Below are 24,447 nucleotides of genomic sequence, written 5' to 3'. Positions count from 1 at the left end.
ATGGTACCTCAAGCATCAGGATAGTGTAGTTTGTGTGAGTCATACCACCCATATAACATGACTAATGCATAAAACTACTCATCTCACACCGGATTGAAGATAAGCTTTTACATCGGTAAAAACTTTAAATGATTTAACACTGTCAAATTGCACCTGGTTTGGGATGTTTATCTAAGAACATTTGAGGTTTCATTTGCAACGATGTTTAATTTCATATTTGTTTTTGATTTTTCAGCAAAAGTGAAAGGCACAGAGAAGTAAATGTCTTGATGCTAAGGAATTATTTGGATGTTTGAGTAAGGTTTTACATTGTAAAGCAAAGTAGATGAACCTTAACCATTTTGATTCTGGATTGGTCTGCATTTTAATAGTGCAAATGTACTTGAACAGAAGTAAATGCCCATGCATGCATTGGTTTGTGAAGGGCCCTTGAAACTGTACATGGAATGCCAGTGACAAGCTCACCTGTCAGTTTTGACAGATGGAATGCTAAGCATGGTTTAAGTAGAGTGCTGTACTTCAATATGACTAGTTGTAAGAATCTCTTAGGTTCAGACAGATACAATAAATGGAAATAGATGGATACATTTAAGATGCAATTGATAGTGCATTCCTTGGCAGCTACAGTATGTTTCCAAGAATATGGGAATACCTCATCAAATCACCATCTCCACTTATTCCATAGTGACTTGAGCTCATCAGTGACCCCATTGCTTTTCTGGTTTCTGTTGAAAGAGCATTGTGATAGAATAGGGTAATCTTCCAGTTTTAGCTTTCAAATCCATTTTTTTAGGAAACCAGTTTGGTGCCTCGTACCTGATTCTTATGCTTATAGCATTAGTCAAATTTTACATCCTTAAAGATACCCTTCTGGGACTAATCACTATGATGTTATAATCCTTTTGTTCAGGAAGGGACACGTCTCAAGCGCTTACTCCCATTATGTGTTATATTATTATGTCGCGTGTATTACTGCTGTGAAGTGTTATGTACATGGATGCGCTATACATACAGAATATACATTTACCATTTATTTTAACTTAGTGCTCCCTGCTGCATATTTTGAAACTATCTTTTAAATTATGGTAATTATCAAGTGCTACAATCCATTAAATTCAAATATGTGGTGCATATTTTAGCCTTTAAACCCCAAACATTCTCTAAGAATAAACCAATGTTTGAAAAATGTTGTTAATCCAAACTTTTACTATGATGAAGTCTTGGCTACGGTAAGGGGTTCTTGTATTTACTTACCGAGCCATATCAAATCTGTGCAAATGAGTCACATAATAATGACTATTCTGACAGCATTGACTGCATCTAATACGTGTCTTTTTCTTTCCAGGATGGATTTTTGTGTCCATAAAGATGAACCATGTGATACAGTTGGTGAGTAAATGCATGTAAAAAAAAAGATTTTTAATGTTAACCAGTCATGTTCATATCTTCAGTATACTGGTTATATTTATTACATTCATTTATTATTAAATTATATTTATTAGATTACACATATACTAAAAAGATTCTCATATTTTATTACATACTTATGTTGCTAATGCCACTATATATGCATCTAGGTAGTTTGCTCTAACTTTTCCTGATATGAGGTCTAAGTTTGCATGATTTGGTAATTTGAATTAAAAAGAAAAGCAATATAGGAATTATTGACACGATAGGGATGTTTCCTTTTCTGCACCAATCAAATGATTTATTGCATGTATAGTGTAAACCAGGGATACGCAAACTGGGGGCGTAAGATTTTGCAAGGGGGCGCAGAGTGAAGCAGGGTGGTGATAGATGCGGGTGGGGGGAGATGATGGCGACGGGAAAAGATTACACAGAGGTAAGCAGAGGAGCAGCCGGCAGTGGAGTTAGGAGTTGCATGGAGGCAGAGAGAGCTGGAGGAGGCGAGGGAGACAGCTGGAGGGGGAGAGCTGGAAGAGGAGGAGGAGGGGTTGAGAGAGCTAAGGATGAGGGTGAGAGAGCTTAGTAGGAGGGATGAGATGGAGAAATGAGGGGGGGAGGAGGAGCTCACAGAGACACACACACACCTCTACCTGCTCTGAGAAGGAAGCAGCTCAGTGTGCTCTGTCCTCCAACCAGTCCCCTGCAGCCTGCATCCTGCAAAGCCCCGCCCCGCTTCCTCCGACCTCCAACCAATCCCCTGTGGCCCGGCATCCTACAAAGACCCGCCCCTGGCATCCTTCTACCAATCCCCTGCGGCCTGGCCATCATTCTCCAAAAGCCCAACCCCCTGGCATTCTGCAAATCCTCACCTGCTACCGCATCTTCTCCTCACCGCCCATGCATTCCCCCGCCGCATCACGCAGTGCTCCCGCATCGCACGCCACTGCATCCTGCTACATGAACCGGGACAAGGGCCAAAAACCGGGACATTACCGGGATGGACCGGCAACCGGGACAGGAATGAAAAAAACGGGACTGTCCCGGCAAAACCGGGACGAATGGTCACCTTACCTATCATTCCCTTTGGCCCGACAGTCATGCTCCTAAACATTCTTCTTCTCACATTCGCTATTGCAAGACTTATTAGAGGGACCTGCCACCGGCCAAGGGGCGTATTGATAGACCACGAGTGATTATTGAAATGTAGTGTAACAGAGCTTCTCGTGTGTGTCTGTGTATATATATGTACAGTGTGTGTCTGAGAAATGTGTGTTGGAAATTCTGGATGGCAGGCTTACAACTTTTGTGACAACCGCACATGTTAAAGTTTATCGTATTTGGGCAATTTGGGCAACGGATTCTCTAATCTCTAACAATCTTGTATTCAAATGTTAGAATGTTTTATTCAGCATGAATACATTCATCAAAATATGAATGTGTCCAAAATAAAACAGTTGTTTTAATTTATTAGTATTTTGTAATATGGTGTGCATGCATTATAAAATTAATACTTTAATGTTTTTAATGAAAAAAAACTTAAGAACTTCTACTTTTCAAAAGGCTCCATCCACCTTTAGGTCATTAATTTCTCTGTGACAGACATTCCAAAAATATCTTCTTCCCCTCGGTCTGTGCAGCCACTTGATAGTGTTACATTTGATAATTGTAATAATGTTAGAGATAAAATAAAACATTGCTATAGATGTTTCAGTGTGCAGTTGTTTACTGCCATACTTGGCATTGCATTTAGGGTTACTTACAGTAGATTCAATGTTGGTTGTAGCAACATTAGAATTTTTCATCGATTTTATATTCTAGTGTGCAGAGTTTTGGAAAACTCATAGGTTTCTTCTTCAAGTGTACATTTTAGTCGGTATCTCAACCTACAGATGTAGCCAGACTTACTGTTTCCTGTGCTGCAGACCAACATGCTCAAATCCACAGTCTGTCTGCGGGACCATAAACAGTCAGGTTTTTGGCTCGGGAGGATTAACCCTGCAGGGTTCCATGCTTCTGAATGGGACCCCGCAGTGTTAATCCTTCACTTGATGGGCCATCAGCTGAGGAGAGAAACTGATACAAATCTTGTGGAGCTGCTGCGCAGCTGTCTCCATCTCCATCCCAGTCTCTGTGTGCCTTCCCCAGCTGCTCTGATGGTAAGAACTAGTTTCCTATCTGCCCCAAACCCCTAGATGATGTAGATGCCCAAATATGGGCCTCTACATCATGAGGGAAATACTATAAGACCATATTCGGTCATCTACATCATCCAGGGGGTTAAGACAGACTAGAGACTGCTTCTTACCTTCAGAGCTGCTGAGGAAGAAGATGGAGACATCTACGCAACTCCTCCACAAGGTTAGTATCGGTTTCTTGATGCCCAACAGGATTAATGCTGCGGGGTGCCATTCAGAAGCATGGACCCCACAAAGTTAATCCTCCTGGGTCGCTTTCTGTTTTCGGTGCTGCGATCGCACGCAGCAGTAGTGCGGTCCGGTGGATGCACACGTTCATGGTACTGAAAATGGCAAGACTAGCTACATCTGTACATCGAATCTACTCTTCTCTGGGACCAATATGGCGCCAAGAGAACTTTGGGTTACTTAGATTGTAGTATTAACATTTTAAAAAAAGTGCTGGATGTACAGTAATTTAGGAATAGAGGTAATACTAATGTCTTTCTACTATACACTGTTTCTTGTACAAACTGGAAGGTAATCTTAGTGTAAAACAAATTCCACAACAAGTACATTTGGAAGCAGTTTCCATTAGAGGTAAAGAGTCTATTCTTCATATTTCCCCTTTAAGCACATTTAAAATGTTCCTGTCAGAAATACTCTCATTTTCCCTAACAAGTTTTCTTTGCATGTCAGTTATCACGTCTACTTTATTCTGCACAAGATACAGTACCCACCTTTCCCTGCACCCTATTAACTTGTTTATATCAAAGGTTCAGTTAGCAGCAGTATTCTACTTAGTGGTGAAGAAATATTGAATTGCTCTACTTCAAGTAGTCACACACGAGAAATAAGTGACGAACAATATGTGGCAATAGACAAGTGACAATAAATAATGTACACAAATGTAATGTGAAAAATTCTAGCTTTCCCTGCAGCTCAGGTAAATCTATCTCACCTAAAGAGAGGAAAATAGTACAATGGAAAGTATACTTTATAGCACGAAGGGAAAAAAAGAAAAGAAACTGCGATCTGTGGGAAATCAGAAACTTCCCCATTTTAAAAATAGGAACGTACAGGACTTATTCTAGGTAATAGTCTTTATAGAAAGGTATGGAATCAGCCTCTGGACATCTCCTCCGTCAAGGAAGCATGGTGTGTGTGTGGTGCTCAAAATTGAGCAAGTATCCTCATGAGACATATATCATAATAAAGCCATAATATGGTGGTCCGGTGATAACGGAGTGCCCCTCAATTAAATGCAATGAAACTGCATGATTACTGCAGGGGAAGTGACAGGTGGAGTCAGTTGAGACAGCCACAGGGATGTACACAATAATCACCCAAACAGTATATTGATAAAGGAACAATGTCCATAAGCAGCAGGATTTAAATAAGGCACTATGGCACTTTACCTGCTCCGTCCAGGGGGCACTCTCAGGATCTATAGCGTGCAGTCCATCCGTTGGTAGATACAGGAAGGCAGTGGGTGCAGATAGAGCACAGCTCCAGACTCCCTGCAATGTCAAGCAGGAAGAACAAACCAGGCCACTCCGCAGTAGTATAAAATTCAAATCTGTATTGATGCCAGCTAACACATACAGGGAACAAAAATAGGACAAATAGAACGCACCTACGCGTTTCGTACAGGGGTACTTTATCAAGGTGACACAAGGATAAAGTAACTGCCTATTTATACCCACCTTTAGTGCCTCTAATCCAATGGGTTGCGGCCCCATTAGCCGGCAGCTGTAAACAGTCGCGGCCATATGACGCACACTCCCAAAGAATAGAGCACATCAGGTAGTGTATAGGGACTGCCACGAGATGTCCGTCGCGTCATAGAACCAACGTCATCAGCGTGCGGCACGTAGGCCAATCACGTTGACGCACCGTCAACTCCCATTGGCTAGGACACATCATGTGGTTTAAAACTTTTTTACAACATACAACTTTATTAACACTAAACACAATACATTAATAAAAACTCCTAAATACTTGGCAAATGACATTTACTCAACAAACAACTCTCTGGATAATTAAATCGCAGACTCCCAGTCCTGGTGTATTATATATAAGGAGTGAAATTCCATATTCATAATTTGTACATTTGAATAATTGTAAAAAACAATGTACCATATTAGAGTTACATCACATAAACATATAATGATAATATAATAACCATTCATGGGACAGAAATAATACCTTGTTAGATCGTAGAAAACTCAAAAGTAGATGTATATAACAAATAACATCAGATGGTAATCAAAAAGTTACAGGATAATATGACTTTAGAGTACTATATACATTTTGACAGTTGTAATACATCAATAAAAAGAGGAGTCTGATACATAAATTATTATAATAACTCAATATCTTTGTTAAGACATGAACACTGATTGGGATTATATAGTTTAAACATAAAAAATATATATATATATATATATACATAACTAAATTTACCCATTGTATACGTTAATGATTGCATAAATAAATAAATAATGAATAACTATTTGTGCTGAGAGAATTATATAAATAAATAAATAGTGAAATGTGTCAAATATAATAATTAGAAGAATATATTATAATACACAATTATGTATATATAAAAAAAGTAATTAGTAAATTATTGTGTTAATTAACTGAAAATTAATATTATTTAAGTTATTATTATTTAAACAATAATTTATCATAAAAAGTGACTTAAATCCCATTCAGTGTTCATCCCTAGGGGTATTCTAGTTCTAAGGGTGAAAATCCAATAGGATTCACGTCTATCTAGGTATTTGGTCCTGTCCCCACCTCTTGGGGGAATGGGCACTTGTTCAATTCCTTGAAATTAAAAAGAATTGATGTTACCTTGTGGACAATTAAAAAAATGCTTTGATACCGGGTGGTTCTGGTCACCAATTCGTATAAGACGCAAATGCTCTAGAATTCTAAATTTCACACATCTAGTCGTTCTCCCGACATATTGTCGGCCTCATCCACATTGCAATAGGTAGATAACAAATGTGGAGTTACAGTTCAAAAAGGATTTAATTTTGTAAGTGAGTCCAGAATTAAATGAACAGAAGCTTTTACTCTTTTTCATTTTCGGACATACTTTGCAGTGTGTGCATGAATATGTACCATGTGGTGGATTGAATATATCTTTTTTCTCATTGTATTCAAACAAACTTGGGGAGAGACTGTTGGATAAAGTTTTAGCCCGCTTGTAAACAACGTTGGGACCTGAGATAATATGTGGTTTTAACACTGGATCTAGGGTCAGCACATTCCAATGTTTTTTTAGGATATTTTTAATTATTGGTGCTTGTTTGCTATACGGGGTAATGAATGAGGGGCTGATATTATCCCTGTTTGGTCTTGGTTCATTCCTAAGCAATGAGCTTCTATCTAAGGTTGACACCTCCCTCAAAGATCTATCCAACTCCTCCTTTTTATAACCCCTCTGTAAAAACCGTAAATATAGGTCTTTCACTTGGATGTTATAGTCATGCTCACTCGAGCAATTTCTGCGTGCTCTAATGAATTGGCTTTTGGGTATTCCCCTGAACATGTTGGGTGGGTGACAGCTGCTGGGTCTCAGAAAAGTATTTCTGGAATTTGGTTTACGATACAGTGTTGTCTGAACGCATAAAGTAGTGTCAACATATAAACACAAATCCAAATAATTTATGTGTTGTATATGATATGAATGAGTGAAAGTGAGATTAAATTTATTATTGTTAAGTGAAGAAATAAATTTGTGCAAAGTAGTGACATCACCCTCCCAAACAAACAACAAATTATCGATATACCTTTTATAAAATAAAATGTGCTCCCTGTAATTGTTCAGTTCTCCAGTCCCCTATGGGGACGAGCTTTGCCCCTTCCTACGCTAACCTATTTATGGGTTGGTGGGAACTGTTCCACGTGTTTGGAGAACTGAACAATTACAGGGAGCACATTTTATTATACACTACCTGATGTGCTCTATTCTTTGGGAGTGTGCGTCATATGGCCGCGACTGTTTACAGCTGCCGGCTAATGGGGCCGCAACCCATTGGATTAGAGGCACTAAAGGTGGGTATAAATAGGCAGTTACTTTATCCTTGTGTCACCTTGATAAAGTACCCCTGTACGAAACGCGTAGGTGCGTTCTATTTGTCCTATTTTTGTTCCCTGTATGTGTTAGCTGGCATCAATACAGATTTCAATTTTATACTACTGCGTAGTGGCCTGGTTTGTTCTTCCTGCTTGACATTGCAGGGCATCTGGAGCTGTGCTCTATCTGCACCCACTGCCTTCCTGCATCTCCTCCGTCACACTGATTGCGACCTCAGACCGTTGATATCGGATCACTGTGTCAGTAAAACAATTACATTTGGAGTACAACAGACAAAAATGCTGAACGCTGAATGAATGTCACCGCCATGGCTTACAACTCGATTTACTTCTGCGTCACGTGATCATGATTACTCCTGATGAAGTGAAACGCGTACAGTGAATATCTGTTCAGGACAGAGAACAGACAGCGATCAGAGGCAGAAGCCAGTATCACGAGACAAAAGCAGAACGATCATGTGATGTGGAAGCAAATCGAGTTTATGCGTTGGCGGTGATTATCATTAATGGCATTTATAGTTAATGCAATGCTCTTTAGGGGAGAAAACATCGGTTAACACAGCATTATTTTCTTTTGAGGATACATTTTTAGTCTTATCGTGACATTACAGTAAGTTAGGTTAATGTCACTTTCAGTGACTTAACGGTCCTACACGATTCTTCATCAGTCTTAGCTTTTCTAGTTCTGTTTTTCTATCTCTTCTTGTTCAAATTGGCAGGTTTGCCTCCCAGTGGCCGGTTTACAAATGGCCTAAGTCTGTTAGTTGGTGCTCATATTATAATATATGCCCACAGTCATTCAAGGAATACTAGAATGTGTGCGTGCCTTTATCGTGTGAAGTAAAATACTGACTTGAAAGAGAAGGGAAGTCATTAAGCTGTACAGCTTCGGCCGCCTTTATCCTAATGCGGCCGTAGCGGCGCAACTTTGATAACAACGGGCAGATGCAGTATATTTTTTTTTCCCGGAAAATTTTGCGGTATTTTAACGTTCTAAATATTAGCATATTCTTAGCGCTGTCTGCAATACTGCAATACCGTCTAAAAACTCATGTGGGCGTTCGCGAGCTGTTGTCTTCAAAGTCTAATACTGTAGCAGTTCAACCTACATCAGTACACAGTCTGCGTGTGCGCGCGCAGTAATTGTAAATTTGCATATTTATACATGCATGTATGTCTCATTTGAACATTGTTGAACACATAGGCGTGTACTGTAACAGTATCACATTTCAGCATATATAGCGCTCTTCCCTCGCTTGCCCCCGTGCACACACACACAGGATAATGTACTGCACTGCAGTATTTCAACTTCTTATCTACAGTACACCTCTCCCATGCCATTCCTTTGAACGGATGGCTTTCTGGTTTCAATCACATTCCTGTCATCACATTTCTGCGTGTATAACGTTCAGTTTTGATTTACTGTATTCTTCTGTGTTGATTATTAATGCTCATTGGGGGAAAAAAAAATTTGTGTGACCAAAAAAAAAAAATATTTTAATTTTCCTATTGTTGGCTTTGAGTCACCTCTCTGCACCTGCGTGTAATCCTCTTTGGGAAGGGAGCTGTAGTTGATTATTACTGCGCAAGCGTGGATTGCTTGCGAAGTTCAAGAGTGACCAAAAAAAATTAATATTTTTTTTTCTCGTCATTTTTTATTATTATTTTCTCAACATGGATGAACATGTTCCTGCCTCAACCATCTTGACATTACGATATTCAATCTGTGCTGTAGCTTTTGACTGCGACACTGGGCGTTTGACTGCACATGATTGATTTGTGTGATATTTCTGTATTTCGGGGTGTGGAGATCAAATTATTATGATGACCTGCCTGTTGAAAATATGTCATGTCTTTGAACTACAGTACAGCTAATCCTTCATGCAGCTTTATACCCCTCCCCCATGCACACACACACAAGGCTCGCTCAAGGATTTGAACCTCTTATCGACACCTCTACAAAACCATTCATTAATTTTCCTATTGTTGGCTTTGAGTCACCTCTCTGTAATCCTCTTTGGGAAGGGAGCTAGCTGATGATTACTGCGCATGACTCACCCATCCACCCCCCAACCCTTTGAGGCTTTGTTTACGGTAACGCTTGTGATAATCCCTTCTCGAATTTGATATGTAAATCTGATTTGCACAGCACTGTGAAATGGAGTGTTAAAAAAAACATAATCTGATTCATGTTTTTGATGCAGTAAGTTACCAATTTTTGTCATTCTTTCTTTTTCTTTGGTGTAGGGGGGGGGGTGTCAATGATTATGATTATCATGAATGTAAAGAAATATTTATTTAATTTTATCAGGAACAGAAAATACAAATATACAAATAATCATGAATAATACCAAATGCAGTCTTTATTCAGTTCTTCTGTCAGTTGAAAATTGAATGCCGGTGGATAATCATGAATAATGCACATTGATAATAATATTAATTAATAATATATAATATATAATAATATGTATAATAATATAACATTTTCCGTCTTTATCTTCTTCCTCATTCTGTGTAGTTCATTGAGAGAGGGGAGGTTTTGTGTAAATCATGACTGCACTTTTGATACACTTTACTGTACACACAGTTCACACAATGTACACATGATACCCCCCCTCCCCCTTTCCATCCTTTTTTTCTCTGAAAAAACAAGAAAAGAAAAAATTAGTGCAGTTAGGTGCATATTATGGTATTGTGTACGGTATAGCTACTCCATATTGGACTACAGTATGCAGTTAGTACTGTCAAACTAGTCTATACTGGAACTACTGTATACTGTAACTACTATTAAATATTTTGTAACCGGATGGCTAGTGCTGCTCTATCAGGAAAGAAAAAATATGTGCCATACTTACCTGTATCATACTGTACTGTACTTGGTGTCCCTTTACTTACCATACTGCAGTTCAGTACAACACCATACTACCTTCTTGATGCTTGCCCATTACGCTCGATCACAATGGGCAACACAGTCGCAATATGGTCAATATATTTATTGCATCGTTCCACGGTGAGTACATCGTTCCAAAAACTCATTATGCCTTGCGCCAACTCATCCTTTTTGGAGGGTTTCACAACTTTTCGGATATGATCCTTCAGCTGATGCCAGACCATTTCGATAGGATTGAAGTCTGGCAATCTGTCATTGGAGGGGGGGGGAAAGGACAATTAGTTAAAGAGATACACAGTAAAAACAGTGGGAAAAATGAGACATGGTTACCGCACTTACTCCGCTGGCATTTTCACCCAGTTGATACCGCGCTCAAGAATATGCGCTGTTGACGCGGTGTGCTTTGGATTGTTGTCCTGGTAGAAACGGTGACCATCTTGGAACTCACGTGTGATGTATTCCACAATCTTAGGCACAATTTGCTCTTGGAAAAAAGCTTTAATCATGATTCCTATAACAGGAAAAGAAAAGTGCTCAAAAAACTGCACACTAGTACATTACAGTGCATAAGGCAAAAGCGTGTGACTTATTTTACCTTCAAAGATGACAATGCATCCTGGTCCACGCCTAGAGATGGCACCCCACACATGCATCTCCACTGGGTGTTTTGGACGTGGCTTCATAGATATGCGACCTTTTTTGTGGAATGCAAAGGTGGCAAATCTCTCCAGCGATACAGTAGACTCGTCAGTGAAGATGCAATCCTGGAAAGTTTCTCCACTGTCGATCCATGCCTGGGCCTGGACCACTCTCTTAATCTTGTTAACGTCCCTTATCATAGGGTACGCTCTGTGATGACAAGGAATAATTTTATAGGTACAGTACAGTTTCTTAAACAACACTTTAACCTCCTGTACTTTTCAGTAATAACCTCACATGTCCATATTTCCATCCAATTCTGCGTCTCATCTTTTTTATGCTGGTCTCGGATACAGTGAGATTGTGATTTTGCAGTGTACAGAAAAGAACAATCCTGTAAGTTACAGTGCAGTAGGCCACAAGTACAGCACATCATTTACAGTAAACAATAATAGATAGATATACTATATTATATAGTAATATAAATAAACAGAAATAACCATAATGTTAGATAGATCAATACTACATAGTTATATTTATACGCAGCAATGTAAACAATAATAGATGATATACTATATTATATAGTAATATAAATAAACAGAAATAACCATAATGGTAGATAGATCTATACTATGTAGTTATATTTATATGCTGCAATATAAACAATAATAGATAGATATACTACTGTATATTATATAGTAATATAAATAAACAGAAATAACCATAATGTTAGATAGATCTATACTATACAGTATAGTTATATTTATATGCAGCAATATAAACAATAATAGATAGATATACTATATTATATAGTAATATAAATATACTTACGTGTTAGTTACCGTTGGTGTCCTCGTGCGTTGTTTGGTCTTTCCGTGTGCATGATAGCACACGGTGGTTGATGGCACAACGAGGCCAGAAGCAGCTAACCAGCGTTGGATATCTGCAATTCGTTGTCCGCTCGTGTACATCTCTTTAATTCTCATGCTGAGATCCTTTGAAATCTTTTTAACAGGCATTGCTGCAAGTAGAAAGATATACAAGCACAAGAATGTATATTCGATGTTTAGTCGATGTGTATTCAATGTGCAGTGAATCCACAAAATGGATGGTTTATTTATACGTTAATGACTCACATTAGAGTATGCCCACTTTTAACACCTGTACCTTGTCGCCATGCATAAAAGGTTACACAATTTGCATAGCCCACCACTCAATGATCTGTATCTGAACTTTACCTTGTCCAGATACTGCATTATGCCATCTGCTTCCATGGATCAACCCCGATTCTACGGACGCAGGAACCCTCTCACCTCTGCCGTGCCTGTCACGCAGAAAAAGCGAAAGGCAGGAGCCATTTCCAAGCCAAGGCCAAAGCGAAAGGCTAATAAAGAAAACTTTCTGCTGATCCCAAAGGCTAAGGGTTTTAATACACGTAAGCCTTATTATGTCAAGATGAAATTCATTGATGTACACTCAAGGCAAAACAAATGGCAGCCAACCCATCGAACCCGCAAGCCACTTCCTCGATTATGCTTCGATGACTCTGCCGCTGCTGTCCCGGAAATCCACAGCCCATCTTCTCCACTTCTCGTCCACGCCGCTGCTGCTGCTCTCCCAGAAATCCACAGCCCATCTTCTCCACTAATCTTCGACGACGCTGTCGCTGGTCTCCCGGAAATCCACAGGTCACTTTCTCCATCTCTCTTCGACAACACTGCCGCTTCTCTCCCGGAAATCCACAGGTCACGTCCTCCATCCTTCTTCGACGCTGCCGCTACTCCAGGGAACCCCCATCTCATCCTCCATAGCACCCATCCACCCAGATGTCCACAGCACCCCATGCACAAGATCCAGCTCGTTAGACTGCATGCTGAATGGGTTAAGTGTCGATATCCCCGGGAACTCTACTATGCTGGTAAAGATAGATCTTCTTTTAGAGACCATGCTAAATATGGATCAACGGATGGAGAAGATGGATCAACTGATGGAGAAGATGGATCAACGGATGGAGAAGATAGAGACTGACATAGCGGGGATACATAATTTGCTCAGAGTTCATGCCCCTGTATCTCCGACGCCGGAGCAGGAGGGTGGCATGGATGGGATGAATGGGACCTTCAACCTTCCATCACCAAGCGCAACCCCTCCACCAGAAGAATATGTGTACATGTATGCCGTTGATGAGGATGACATGACAACCCCGTCAAGACCATGGCAGGAGACAACACGGCGACCAAGACAGGAGGAAAGCATCCTCCCAGACAACCTACACTCGCCCGCCGCCACAAGCACACCCGCTCCCAGAAGAACACCCGCTCCCAGAATCCAACCCACATATGCTTGCATTGATACGGTGCCCGACATCATCCTGCGCGAGCTGCCCAATCCAATCAGGGAGAAGTATAGGGTGATGAGGGCTGGTTTACCCCAGAAGTATGCCATGTTAATTTTCAAGCACCACATGTCCTACTTGGTGTACTGCGGGTGGGCCAAGAATGTAAACTACGAAGGAAATCGCGAAAAAAGGGCGCTTCCTGAAAATTTAAGAAGGACTATTGTGGAGGAATTGCGGCGCTATTTTTCAATTACAGATCCTGTAATGAAAATCGTGAGAGACTCCATTAATGGCATTTTGCGTCATACCAGGCATCGGCCCTGGAAGGACAATCTGGTGGGGATCGAATTTGCGTGACTGTTCAAATGTTATTTATTTTTTGACTTGTTGCTTGTTTTGACTTGTATTAGTGAAGAAATGTTTTTTACTAAAACCATACTGTTGTGCTGTAAATGTTTTTACTTTCTGTACTTGAATAAAGGAGATGTTGTGTGTTTTAAATTTTATTAATAAAGAAATGTTTTTACTTACACAAGACCTGCACAACTCCAGTCCTCAAGAGCCGCAAACAGGCCCGGTTTTCAGGATATCCTGAAAACCGGGCCTGTTTGCGGCCCTCGAGGACTGGAGTTGTGCAGGCCTGATTTACTGTACTGTACACCATCCTACTGTAATTTTTTTGACTTTCTGTACTTTAATAAAGGAGATGTTGCGTGTTTTAACTTGTATTAATAAAGAAATAATTTTTAATAACACCATACTGTTGTGCTGTAAATGTTTGACTTTCTGTACATAAATGTTTTTACTAGCAGTACACCATACACCTGTAAATGTTTTGAATTGCTGTACACTTTTTGTACTTACTCCACCAATAAAAGAAAATGTTGATTTGTTTTAAATTGTTCCATTGTCTCCTTTTATACTGTAACAAAATACAGTGTTTCTAGAACATACAGTACTGTACTGTCCAGGCATACTGTACTGTATACTGTAGGCATGCTCAGTACTGTACATCACAAGAGTATTAAAACAATACATGCTGTACGGGTAGTAGAATTTACATATGTACTGGAATACATGTTGAATACATGCATACTTTTTATTTTTCGGGTTTATTATACTGTATATATATAAAAAAAGTATTGTATACGGTCTGAAAACAACATACTGTTTCAGGTTTTCTATGAAGCTCTCAGTTACAGTATTCTATCATAATCAATTGCAATGGCCACTAAACTGTTGACTCCGGTATGTGTTTTTTTAAATCCGATTCAGCAATGCGCAGGCATTGTTACACAAAGCGATATTATCCATCGAAAACCCTCCATGTGCCGTTTTCCGCATGAGATGACAAAGTTTTCTTTTCTGAGGAAAAACAAAAGTAAAAGTTTTACTGTAATGGTCAGACAGTCCCCTAAAGAAGTTCCCACAGTCAGTCCCACCAATAATTTTCTCTGGGGACGTCACCTGTTCACATGCGCCTACTGTAGATTGTTCAGTATCTACTGTAGAAGCTGCTCAGCCAATGATATTGCTTACAGGAGAATCACTTGACTGTGCATTGATATTGATATTTCAAAAACAGAATAAAATACGGCAACATTACTCACCATAGACTTTGCCAATCAGCTGGCGCCGAGCCACTGCCAGTCCCGTATTCTCGATTATACATGTAGTTGACAGGTGACAGCGGGACTACTACACCTGTAGTTGACAGCTGATTTATTTATTTATAAAATATTTTACCAGGAAGTAATACATTGAGAGTTATCTCTCGTTTTCAAGTTTGTCCTGGGCACAGAGTTAATGAGGCTGGAAATCGCTTTGGTACATGCAAGCTTGCTGGAATCTGTACGCGAAATCCGGCTCAGGCTGCAGGTATCTGTGCGGGGACAGATAGCAAGGGTTGCCAGTCACCAGGTTTTTACTGATGGTCGGACCGTTATTGGAAGCTGGCGCTGTTGCTGACGCATTGCTTGCCAGCGACTGACGTTTCTTAGTTGGTTTTAACATGACCTTTCGCCTTTTGAAGTCTCCATGATCAAAGGTACGGGAAAAATCTGGTGTTACCCACCAATACCCTCCAATAACACCGGGATCAATACGAAAAAAACATGGATCGATACATAACTTTTTCCTTATTGCACGCTTCCACACATGAGCATCTGGTGAAAATTTCTAAAAGTCATAGTTTTCGATAAAATACTGATAAATTTGACCAACTGTTGCCATCTTATCATCTGTTGCATTAATCACGGCCCATATTAAATAAGCGTACGTTATATCGGGTTTTTGGTACACGGACTGCAGCGGTGCACTCATCTCGGAACTCTCAGGACAATAGAACACCAGACACTGCGCATTTAGTTTTTAATATGAAAAGCCTAAATTGATACATTATTGTAACTTCTTCAGTACCAAGGTCAATTTACAATAGACCACTGTGGTATTTTTTTAAACACCTGCAAGTCGACACATTACTGAAGCGCATGCGCATTACAATTCATGAATATCTGCCACCTGGCGGATACGTGAAGAATTGCAACCAATTAAATCCGAACATTATCAATAAACACATCAATAAACACATCAACAGCGGGTGACGCCGGCATTAATGCAACATGAATGCGACATGAACGCGTGAAGTGCATGGCATTCAGAAAAAATCCCCGAAAAAATTCGGAGATGTCGGAGAATAAAAGGGGCCGCGGTTGTATGTGCTATAATTCATGATATTCCCATTTCAGTCATTGGCCAACTTTTGTCTACATTTTATAGGGAAATGGAGGAAACCTCAGATATAAACATTACACAGTTTAAGTGCTTTTAATTTGATATGCAGACATATTGCAAATATTGAATGTATTTGACTTCGTATTACTTGATTTCAGCTAAAAAAAAGTAGTTTTCTTATACATGTTGTAAAGATTTCATACATTAATAATACATTCTATATCTGTGATTTTATAAAAAAGCTAATTTATTCTGAACATTTATGAATGCCTTTAAACAATGTAGTTAATTTATTGTTTCTAAATACATACATATGGGTGATATTTTGTTTAATACTGTAAATATCATATTTGAGTAAACGTTCTGTGATTTAGGCTAGTTATCAATTCAAGAGTTACACGCTTAAAACCTTTGTACCGTTACACATCAAAATGTAAATCTATATGTTAAAGTGTGGGATCAGACTGCATAATCGAAAGATTTTGCATGCTGCGCTTATAAGAGATATGTGGAATAAATTCACTGTAAAATAAACTTGCGGCAAAAACAGCTTTTTTTTTTTTTTTGCTCAAAATGTTGCTCAAAATTGGCACATTTGTCAAAATCAATTTTAATTGTACTTGTGTGTGCCTACATGCTAGGCTGAAATGTCTCCATCTGCACCAGCTGCCTCAAAATATTTTTTTTAATTTGTTTTGGCGCACAGAAATGGACTGCACTTAACACACACATGCAAGTGGTATGTACTACAGTACTGTATATTAGAATATGTACAGCACCGACAAAGTTTATTGCAGCAAAAACCGCCCGACAGGATGCGTGGCGGCAGCGTGGAGTAGCGTTGACAAGCGGCTCGTTCGCGTGACGTCGGTGACGTCACAGTCACGTGAGCGCCCGGCTTCCCCGGCTTCCCCGGCTTCCCCGGCTTCCCCGACTCCCCTGAAGGTTTGAAGTGAGGTAAGCGGGGGAGCGGGGAAGCAGAGGGGCACAGCAGGCACAGCTAGGGGGTCGGGAAGGTATGTAAATTGCGCGCGGATTGGAGGGGGGGGGGAACGGAGGGGACGCGGCTGGATGCGGCTGATGTGCTGACTTTCCTCAGCACCAGCCGGAGTAAATCCCGGTGAACCGGCGGCATTTGCTGCAATAAACTTTGTCGGTGCTGTATGTGCACCACAAAATCAATTAAAAGTGAAAAATGCTAGTTATAGATTTAATGCAGTTATATCACAAACAAGCATATGCTTCATTAATTTAACCCCTTCAGGGCACAATAAGAAATTACATATATTCAGTGTAGGTACCTGCTAAATGGTGTCTACCTTGACAAGTTAACAGACTTGAATCATGTTTTTATCAAAAGATGCAAACAAATGACTCATTTGTCACACAGACTTAGGTTCTAAATGTAAATATGTCACTAGTATATTTTTAGCCCAATTTAGAAGGAGTGCAGGACCTGTTCTTTGTTTTCCATAAATGTAAGGCCAATCCTTTTACCAGCAGCACACTTCATAAAGGGAGGAGCGCAGGTTATATGTCCAGTATCATATGTATGAAGTCTGCATATATAGGATGCACATTTTTTAAGGTTTCTATCACTTTCAGCACTGAAATTGTGATGCACAAAACTTTCAAAATAAATCTTTGTACATTTCTGTAGGCATTTTGTGAATGGCAGTAATCAATCTGATCACAAATGGCCGTAGCACATAGTAAATCAATGATATCAATGACCCACTCACATTACTTTTATAAGCAAGCTTTTTTCTATGATAAGAAAAAGGACTCTTTAATGGACATAACAACATACCATTTGTTTTTAATATGATTTGTCCCTTGACAATGTTCTATTTCTGTGGACATTTCGTGGAGCCTCTGACTATCAATAAGCAATGCTTTTTTTTCTATTTTAAAATGTGTTTTCTTATCCTGCAGCATTATTAATATTCGGCTTATTTAAAAAAAAAAAAAAAAAAAAAAAACCTGTCACTGCATTCCCCTGAAAGTTACATGTTTGAAGGTATGCCTCTAAGGGTCTATATTTCATGCCATCATCACTGAATGCACCTGCATCTTGTTACCATTCTTTGTAGTCGGCATTACTTAGAGCTTCAGGTCATGTCTTCTCATCTGTCATCAGGAGCCCACAGGTGCAGAACACATGTGCGTCTTAAACAAAATTCTATGTCCTCCATGAACGCCTCCGAAAGATTGATGGCATGCTGCAGCCACATTGATTGTTTTAAGGTAAAAACTAAAGTGCAGCAATTGCAATTCCACTATTTATTATTTCCTTATTTTCAATTGTGTGTCATTTACAGATAACCATAATATCTAAAAGCAAAAGACTATCTGTTCAGTTGAGGTGTCATTGTTAAAAAAATATTTACTATAGTGATTGTACTCAAAAAATGTACAGTGTGACCTTATATAAATGCATCTGTACAGAAATGTTTAACATCAGGTACGTCCTCCCTCCACAGCAAAAAGCTTGTCTTCTTCAATACATAAGTAATTGCCTAAAACCTAAGAACTATTCAGACCTGTTACACTACAGTATACACGAAATACATAGTTACTTTATTTCATATGGTGCTTTTCTCGCAATGGGACTCAAAGCGCTTCACAATTACATTATAGTGCGCGACCCACAGCACATAGGAATTTTAAAGGCACAGGTCCCTGCCCAGATGAGTTTACAATCTATGTTTTGGTGCCTGAGGCACACGGAGATAAAGTGACTTGACCAAGGTCACAAGGAGCTGCCTCTATTATATCTTTGTAATACAGCTCAACCCCGTTATAGCACGATCCGCTATAACGTGGTTTGAGCGTGGACCCTGAATTAAAAAAAATATATATATTATTTTTTTGCACACACACTGCACACACTCACTGCACACTGCATACATTCACAGCACACTGCATACACTCACAGCACACTGCACACACTCACAGCACACTGCACACACTCACAGCACACTGCACAGCACACTGCACAGTACACTGCATACACTCACAGCACACTGCATAAACTCACAGCACACTGCACACACAGCACACTCACAGCACACTGCACACACAGCACACTCACAGCACACTGCACACACTCCACGCACTCACAGCACACTGCACACACTCACAGCATACACTCACAGCACATTGCATACACTCACAGCACACTGCACACACACACTCACAGCACACTGCACACACACACACTCAGAGCACACTGCACACACACACAATGATACACTGACACACTGACACACACACACACACACACACACACACACAGTCTCACACAGTCAAATACACACACACACACACACACACAGAGACACACTGTCTCTTTAAGGGAGCTTGCTCTCGCAAGGCAGAAGCAGAAGCAGGAAGCAGAGACAGGGAGAAGAGCTGCCAGATGCCAGGTAAGTGCTGTGTGCTGTTGCCGCTGCCCCACCGAATCTGGGAATGCTCGGAGAGTTCTCAGCTTTCCCCCTCTGGCGAATGCGGTACCACCACATTAAAAAAAAAAAAAACGTTAAAAAAAAATGTAAAAATTTAGGTGGCCATTTTTTTTCCGCGCTCCCGTTTATAACGCGGTGGTCACGGGTGGGCCCCGAGGACCACGCTATAATGGGGTTATGCTGTACCTATTTAGAGACATTATTTGGTTTTCAAAATGTTTATTGAACCTCTTTTTGTAATGTTGGAGATTAGGTTATTAAATAATTGTTCAAACCCTGTGCCACGTGATATTGGGGTAAGTGCCCGGTGACATTGGGCAACGTCATATTGAGTGGGACCCTGATGGCCTTATGACGATGCCCCGTCATTGACATTTTGCTCGCGACCTCGGCTCCCAGTGAGCTGATATCATATTCAGAATGGAAGAGGCTCTTGCTCTGTTGAATTCCTCTTTTGTTCCCAAAGTCAGCGGTGGATCAGGATCATGTGAATGCTAGAGTAGCAAACACGTGACTCCTGCACTGGAAGGACCATGTTACTGGGTGGTGCCGACCTTCCAGCACACAAAGAGTTAATATCCTTGGAACATACAGTATTTATTTTTATACAGAGTTACTGGGCTTTTTGTCATGTACTAACCTACATTAGCAGTTACAAAAAATGATCTACTTCCGGTGTTGGTCTGAAAACTTGACATTGAAGCGGGAAAGCCATAATTTAACTCTTTGAGGGCCACAGAGGCCCGTGGCAGGAGAGTGTCACAATCCCTCCTGCACTTGAGATCACATAGATAATCTAATTTTAAGAATTCTTTCTTGAGTGTAAGATCATCTAAAGTGTTAATTTACTAATAGTTTTAGTGAATGTACTATGAAAGTATATAAACATTTTGATAAAACCAAGAAAGGGAAGTGATCAAAATAGAGCTGCTGACTAACCCCAATAAATAAGAACAAAAAGGAAAGGCTAATGTATCTGCGCTAAACTATACTAATAAGTGTAATAAATAATTAATATAATATAATTACACTTACCAAAATAATTAAAACCCCCACTACTGTATGTGTAAGTGCAATAATTCAAGCGCAGTTTATATCAATTATTTATTACACTTACAGTATTAGTACAGTTGAGTACAGACATTCTTTCCTTTTTGCCCTTATTTAATATACGTTGACGCTGATTTCCCATTCTGAAGATTTTATTCCCTTTTATTTGAATGGTGCTTAACTTTTTTGCAGCACGGGGAAGTTGCTTCACAGCATATTGAATAGGGGACTATACACTAGATTCATTAAATGCTGTTAAACCAAAGTTATTATCATACCCGGTAAAAAAAAATAGGTGCTTTTTACATGAATGTTATGGCCAATGCTATCATCATTGCACTAAAAATGTACCGGGCACAATATAAAAATTGGAATTTTGAAATGGTAATTCACTCCACCGATAAATAGAATTAGTGTTAATTACCACTAGGGATGCAATGGGGGAGGGCAATTATATATTTCAACCATAGGTTATGTAATAAAATAAATTTTTTTTTAAGGTATGTCATGTTTATATTGGCCAAAAGCCTTATTTGCCCCATTACGCTAGTAGGACTATTAGCCATTACTATAGAAGGGGGTCAGGTTTATTGAGGAGGGATGGGGAATGGGGGGGGGGGGTGCTTGGGTTAACTGCCACTTTGATAGCCAAGGGTGGTAGGTAATGTAGTGTTAAGAAGCAATGAATTCTTCAATAGTGGTCAGTTATTCATCGGAAGCCATGGATTAGGTTATCTTACTTATGTACAGTATGTACTGGCCATTATATACATAGACACAATAGGCCTAATGTCAGCCTGTCTGGTGCTTTCTGGTACCGCAAGGTATCGGACATTGATAACTGGCATCAAAATTAGTACAATTGCGTTATTTACTCATTTTGGTACCAGTTCCGATATTTTTAGTGGCCACGGTAAAAATTATGTTATTTTTTTACTTTAACACGTTGATTACTTTTCCACTAAATATAACACTTTTTTGGGGCTATAGTAATGCAATTTTTGGCTACTGGGGTTTGATGTATCTAGGGCTATGAGCATTAACTTCCAGGACAAACCTCATATACCCAATTATCAGGTGACCTAAGAACACACCAGCTATTTTTATCCTCAATTAAATGGTAATCCCATCCCAGTAATCCCAGCTAATCATTTATGTTTTTAAGAGAAAGTAGGAAATAAAAAAAGAAAGAGAAAAGAATGGTAAATTAAAAGCAGTAATTCCCCCTACCTAACCCCCTTTATTTTAATTTTTTGTAAATTCTTTATTTATAAACCACGTTATTTAATAACATTTAGCATACTGTATACAAAACATTACAACACGATTTAAAAAGTAAAATGAAAAATCTGCTCTAATATCATATCCCAGAACTGCTCTATTATTTTACATTCCAAACAGATTTGGAGCATTTTCCCACCTTCTCACAACCTCTCCAGCACTTACTGGAAGTTCCTGGGTAGCATTCTTTCAGTTTTTGTGGTGTGTAATATCAGCTGTACATTATCTTATATACATTTTCTAGAATATTCGTTGATATCAGGGAGGAGCTGGCATTACTACACATATGTCCTTTTGAGTTCAGAGTACTGGTTTATATTCAATATTAGTTTCTAGTAATGTTCTATAGATATACAATATATTGTGCCTGCCTGCACCCCGCAAGACCAGCACTGCTTCAAAAGGGTTCAGCACTCTTAAAATATTTTTTTGTTTTTTTTCCATTCATATAATGTAAAATTTTATATATTGCCATCTCTCCCCTTTTTTAAATTTAAACTGGTCCTGAAAGTGCCTAAAACATCTGTTCTTACCCCTATCCATCAGATCTCCCAGCCTAATTACTCTCGCTTGACTCCATTTTTTTAATATTTTGGAGTCAAGCCCTGGGGGGAAATCAAGTTCCCACATATTGGAGTTAGAGGGGACAGGAACGTGGAGATTCTCTCATATTTAGACATTTCATCCCATGCACATAGTGTTGCGCCAATACTGGGGGCTCGTACAGACCTCTAGGGCGATCTGTTTTCCTAAGCCATGGAGCCTTATTTCTATCTATTTCTTTGCAATAATTATTTTCAATTTCCACCCAGAGTTTATTTTTAGTACAGTGAAACCATTCAAAAAGGGCATTCACTTATGTAGCGAGATAGTATTTGTTGATGTTTGGTAGCCCAAATCTACCTTTTGATTTAAGTCTTTGCAATGTTTTACTATTGGTCCTTGGCTTTTTAAACTCCAAAATAAATGTATTAATTTTACTTTGAAGCGTAGTAATATACTGCTTGGAATCTTTCACTGGGATAGTCTGGAACAAATACATAAGCCTCAGCAATATACAGCTAAACCCCGTTATAACGCGCCTCGCTATACCGCGAATCTGAGCATGGCTCCCGAATTGAAAGCCTCCATTTTGCCGGCTTACCTGCATCTCAAATTTTCCAATTTCCCGCCTTACACTCTCCTCTTACAGCTCATCTCTCTCCTCTTCCTGCTGTCCACGTGCTCATCTCTCTGCCCGTCCCGTCATAGGGGTTTTTTTTTTTTTTTTTAAACATTCAATTCAATGCTTTATTGACTACCAGACACAGACACAAATAAACATTAATACATTTTGTACAAAACACATGCAGGGATTGAACTCGGGACCTTCTGATACCAATGCATTGCCTCTTACCTCTGCACCATAGGCTTGGTGTGACAAGACAGAACCTATAAACATATTTATCCTCTACAACACAAGGTACATGTCAATGTGAAATGTCAATGTGAAATCTTAAGTCTATTTCTAGCTGTCTATGACATCACACAGTTCTGTGGTCTAGTGGAAGAACTTCTTACCACCATATGCAAGGGTCCTGGGTTCAATTCCTGTATGAAATGGTATAATTAACTTTTTTAATAAATTATTATTTTAATTATGTTGTATAATTTATAAATATATAATTCTTTATTAAATAATAATTATTCATTAATCAATAATGATGTATTAATAATAATTCATTATTAATCATTCTTTATGATTAATAATGTATCATTAATAAGTATGATGATTAATTATTATTAGCAGTTAATTAACTAATTAATAATTAATAATTATGTATTAAGTATTATTAATAATTATTTTTTTAATAATTATTAATTAATAATACTATTATTATTAATTATATTATGATTAATAAGTATGATTATTAATTATCATTAACAATGAATAATTTTGACTAATTAATAAGTATTACTAATACCTAATAATTATTAATACCCAATTAGTAATAATAATTATTAATACTTAATTATTAATAAAACTTATTAATACTTAATAACTATTAATAATTAGTAAGTATTAATAATTGTTGTTAATAATTAAGTATTAATAATTATTATTACTAATTGGGTGCTAATAATTATTAAGTAATTATTAATACTTAATTATTAATAACAATTATTAATACTTACTAATTATTAATAATTAGTAAGTATTAATACGTTTCATTAATAAGTAAGTATTAATAATTATTATTAAGTATTTAGTAATAATTATTAATTAGTTAATTAACTGTTAATAATAATTAATAATCATACTTATTAATAATACATAATTAATCATAAAGAATGATTAATAATGAATTATTATTA

General features: G+C 38.6%; 1 protein-coding gene across 2 annotated transcripts in view; it reads left to right on the top strand.

Moving 5' to 3' along the window:
- The window catches only part of ADAMTS19 (ADAM metallopeptidase with thrombospondin type 1 motif 19), a 406,770-nt gene that overhangs the window by 126,333 nt on the left and 255,990 nt on the right, over positions 1-24,447 (top strand). For both annotated transcript variants that reach the window (XM_075600164.1, XM_075600173.1), the window contains exon 7: positions 1,346-1,389. In XM_075600164.1, the coding sequence (XP_075456279.1) occupies positions 1,346-1,389 (44 nt within the window). The remainder of the gene's footprint in view (positions 1-1,345; positions 1,390-24,447) is intronic.

The sequence above is a fragment of the Ascaphus truei genome, chromosome 1 (genome assembly GCF_040206685.1).
Source record: "Ascaphus truei isolate aAscTru1 chromosome 1, aAscTru1.hap1, whole genome shotgun sequence".
NCBI lineage: Eukaryota > Metazoa > Chordata > Amphibia > Anura > Ascaphidae > Ascaphus > Ascaphus truei.
The sequence above is the reverse complement of the archived record's forward strand: the minus strand, read 5'-3'. Positions and strand labels throughout refer to the sequence as shown.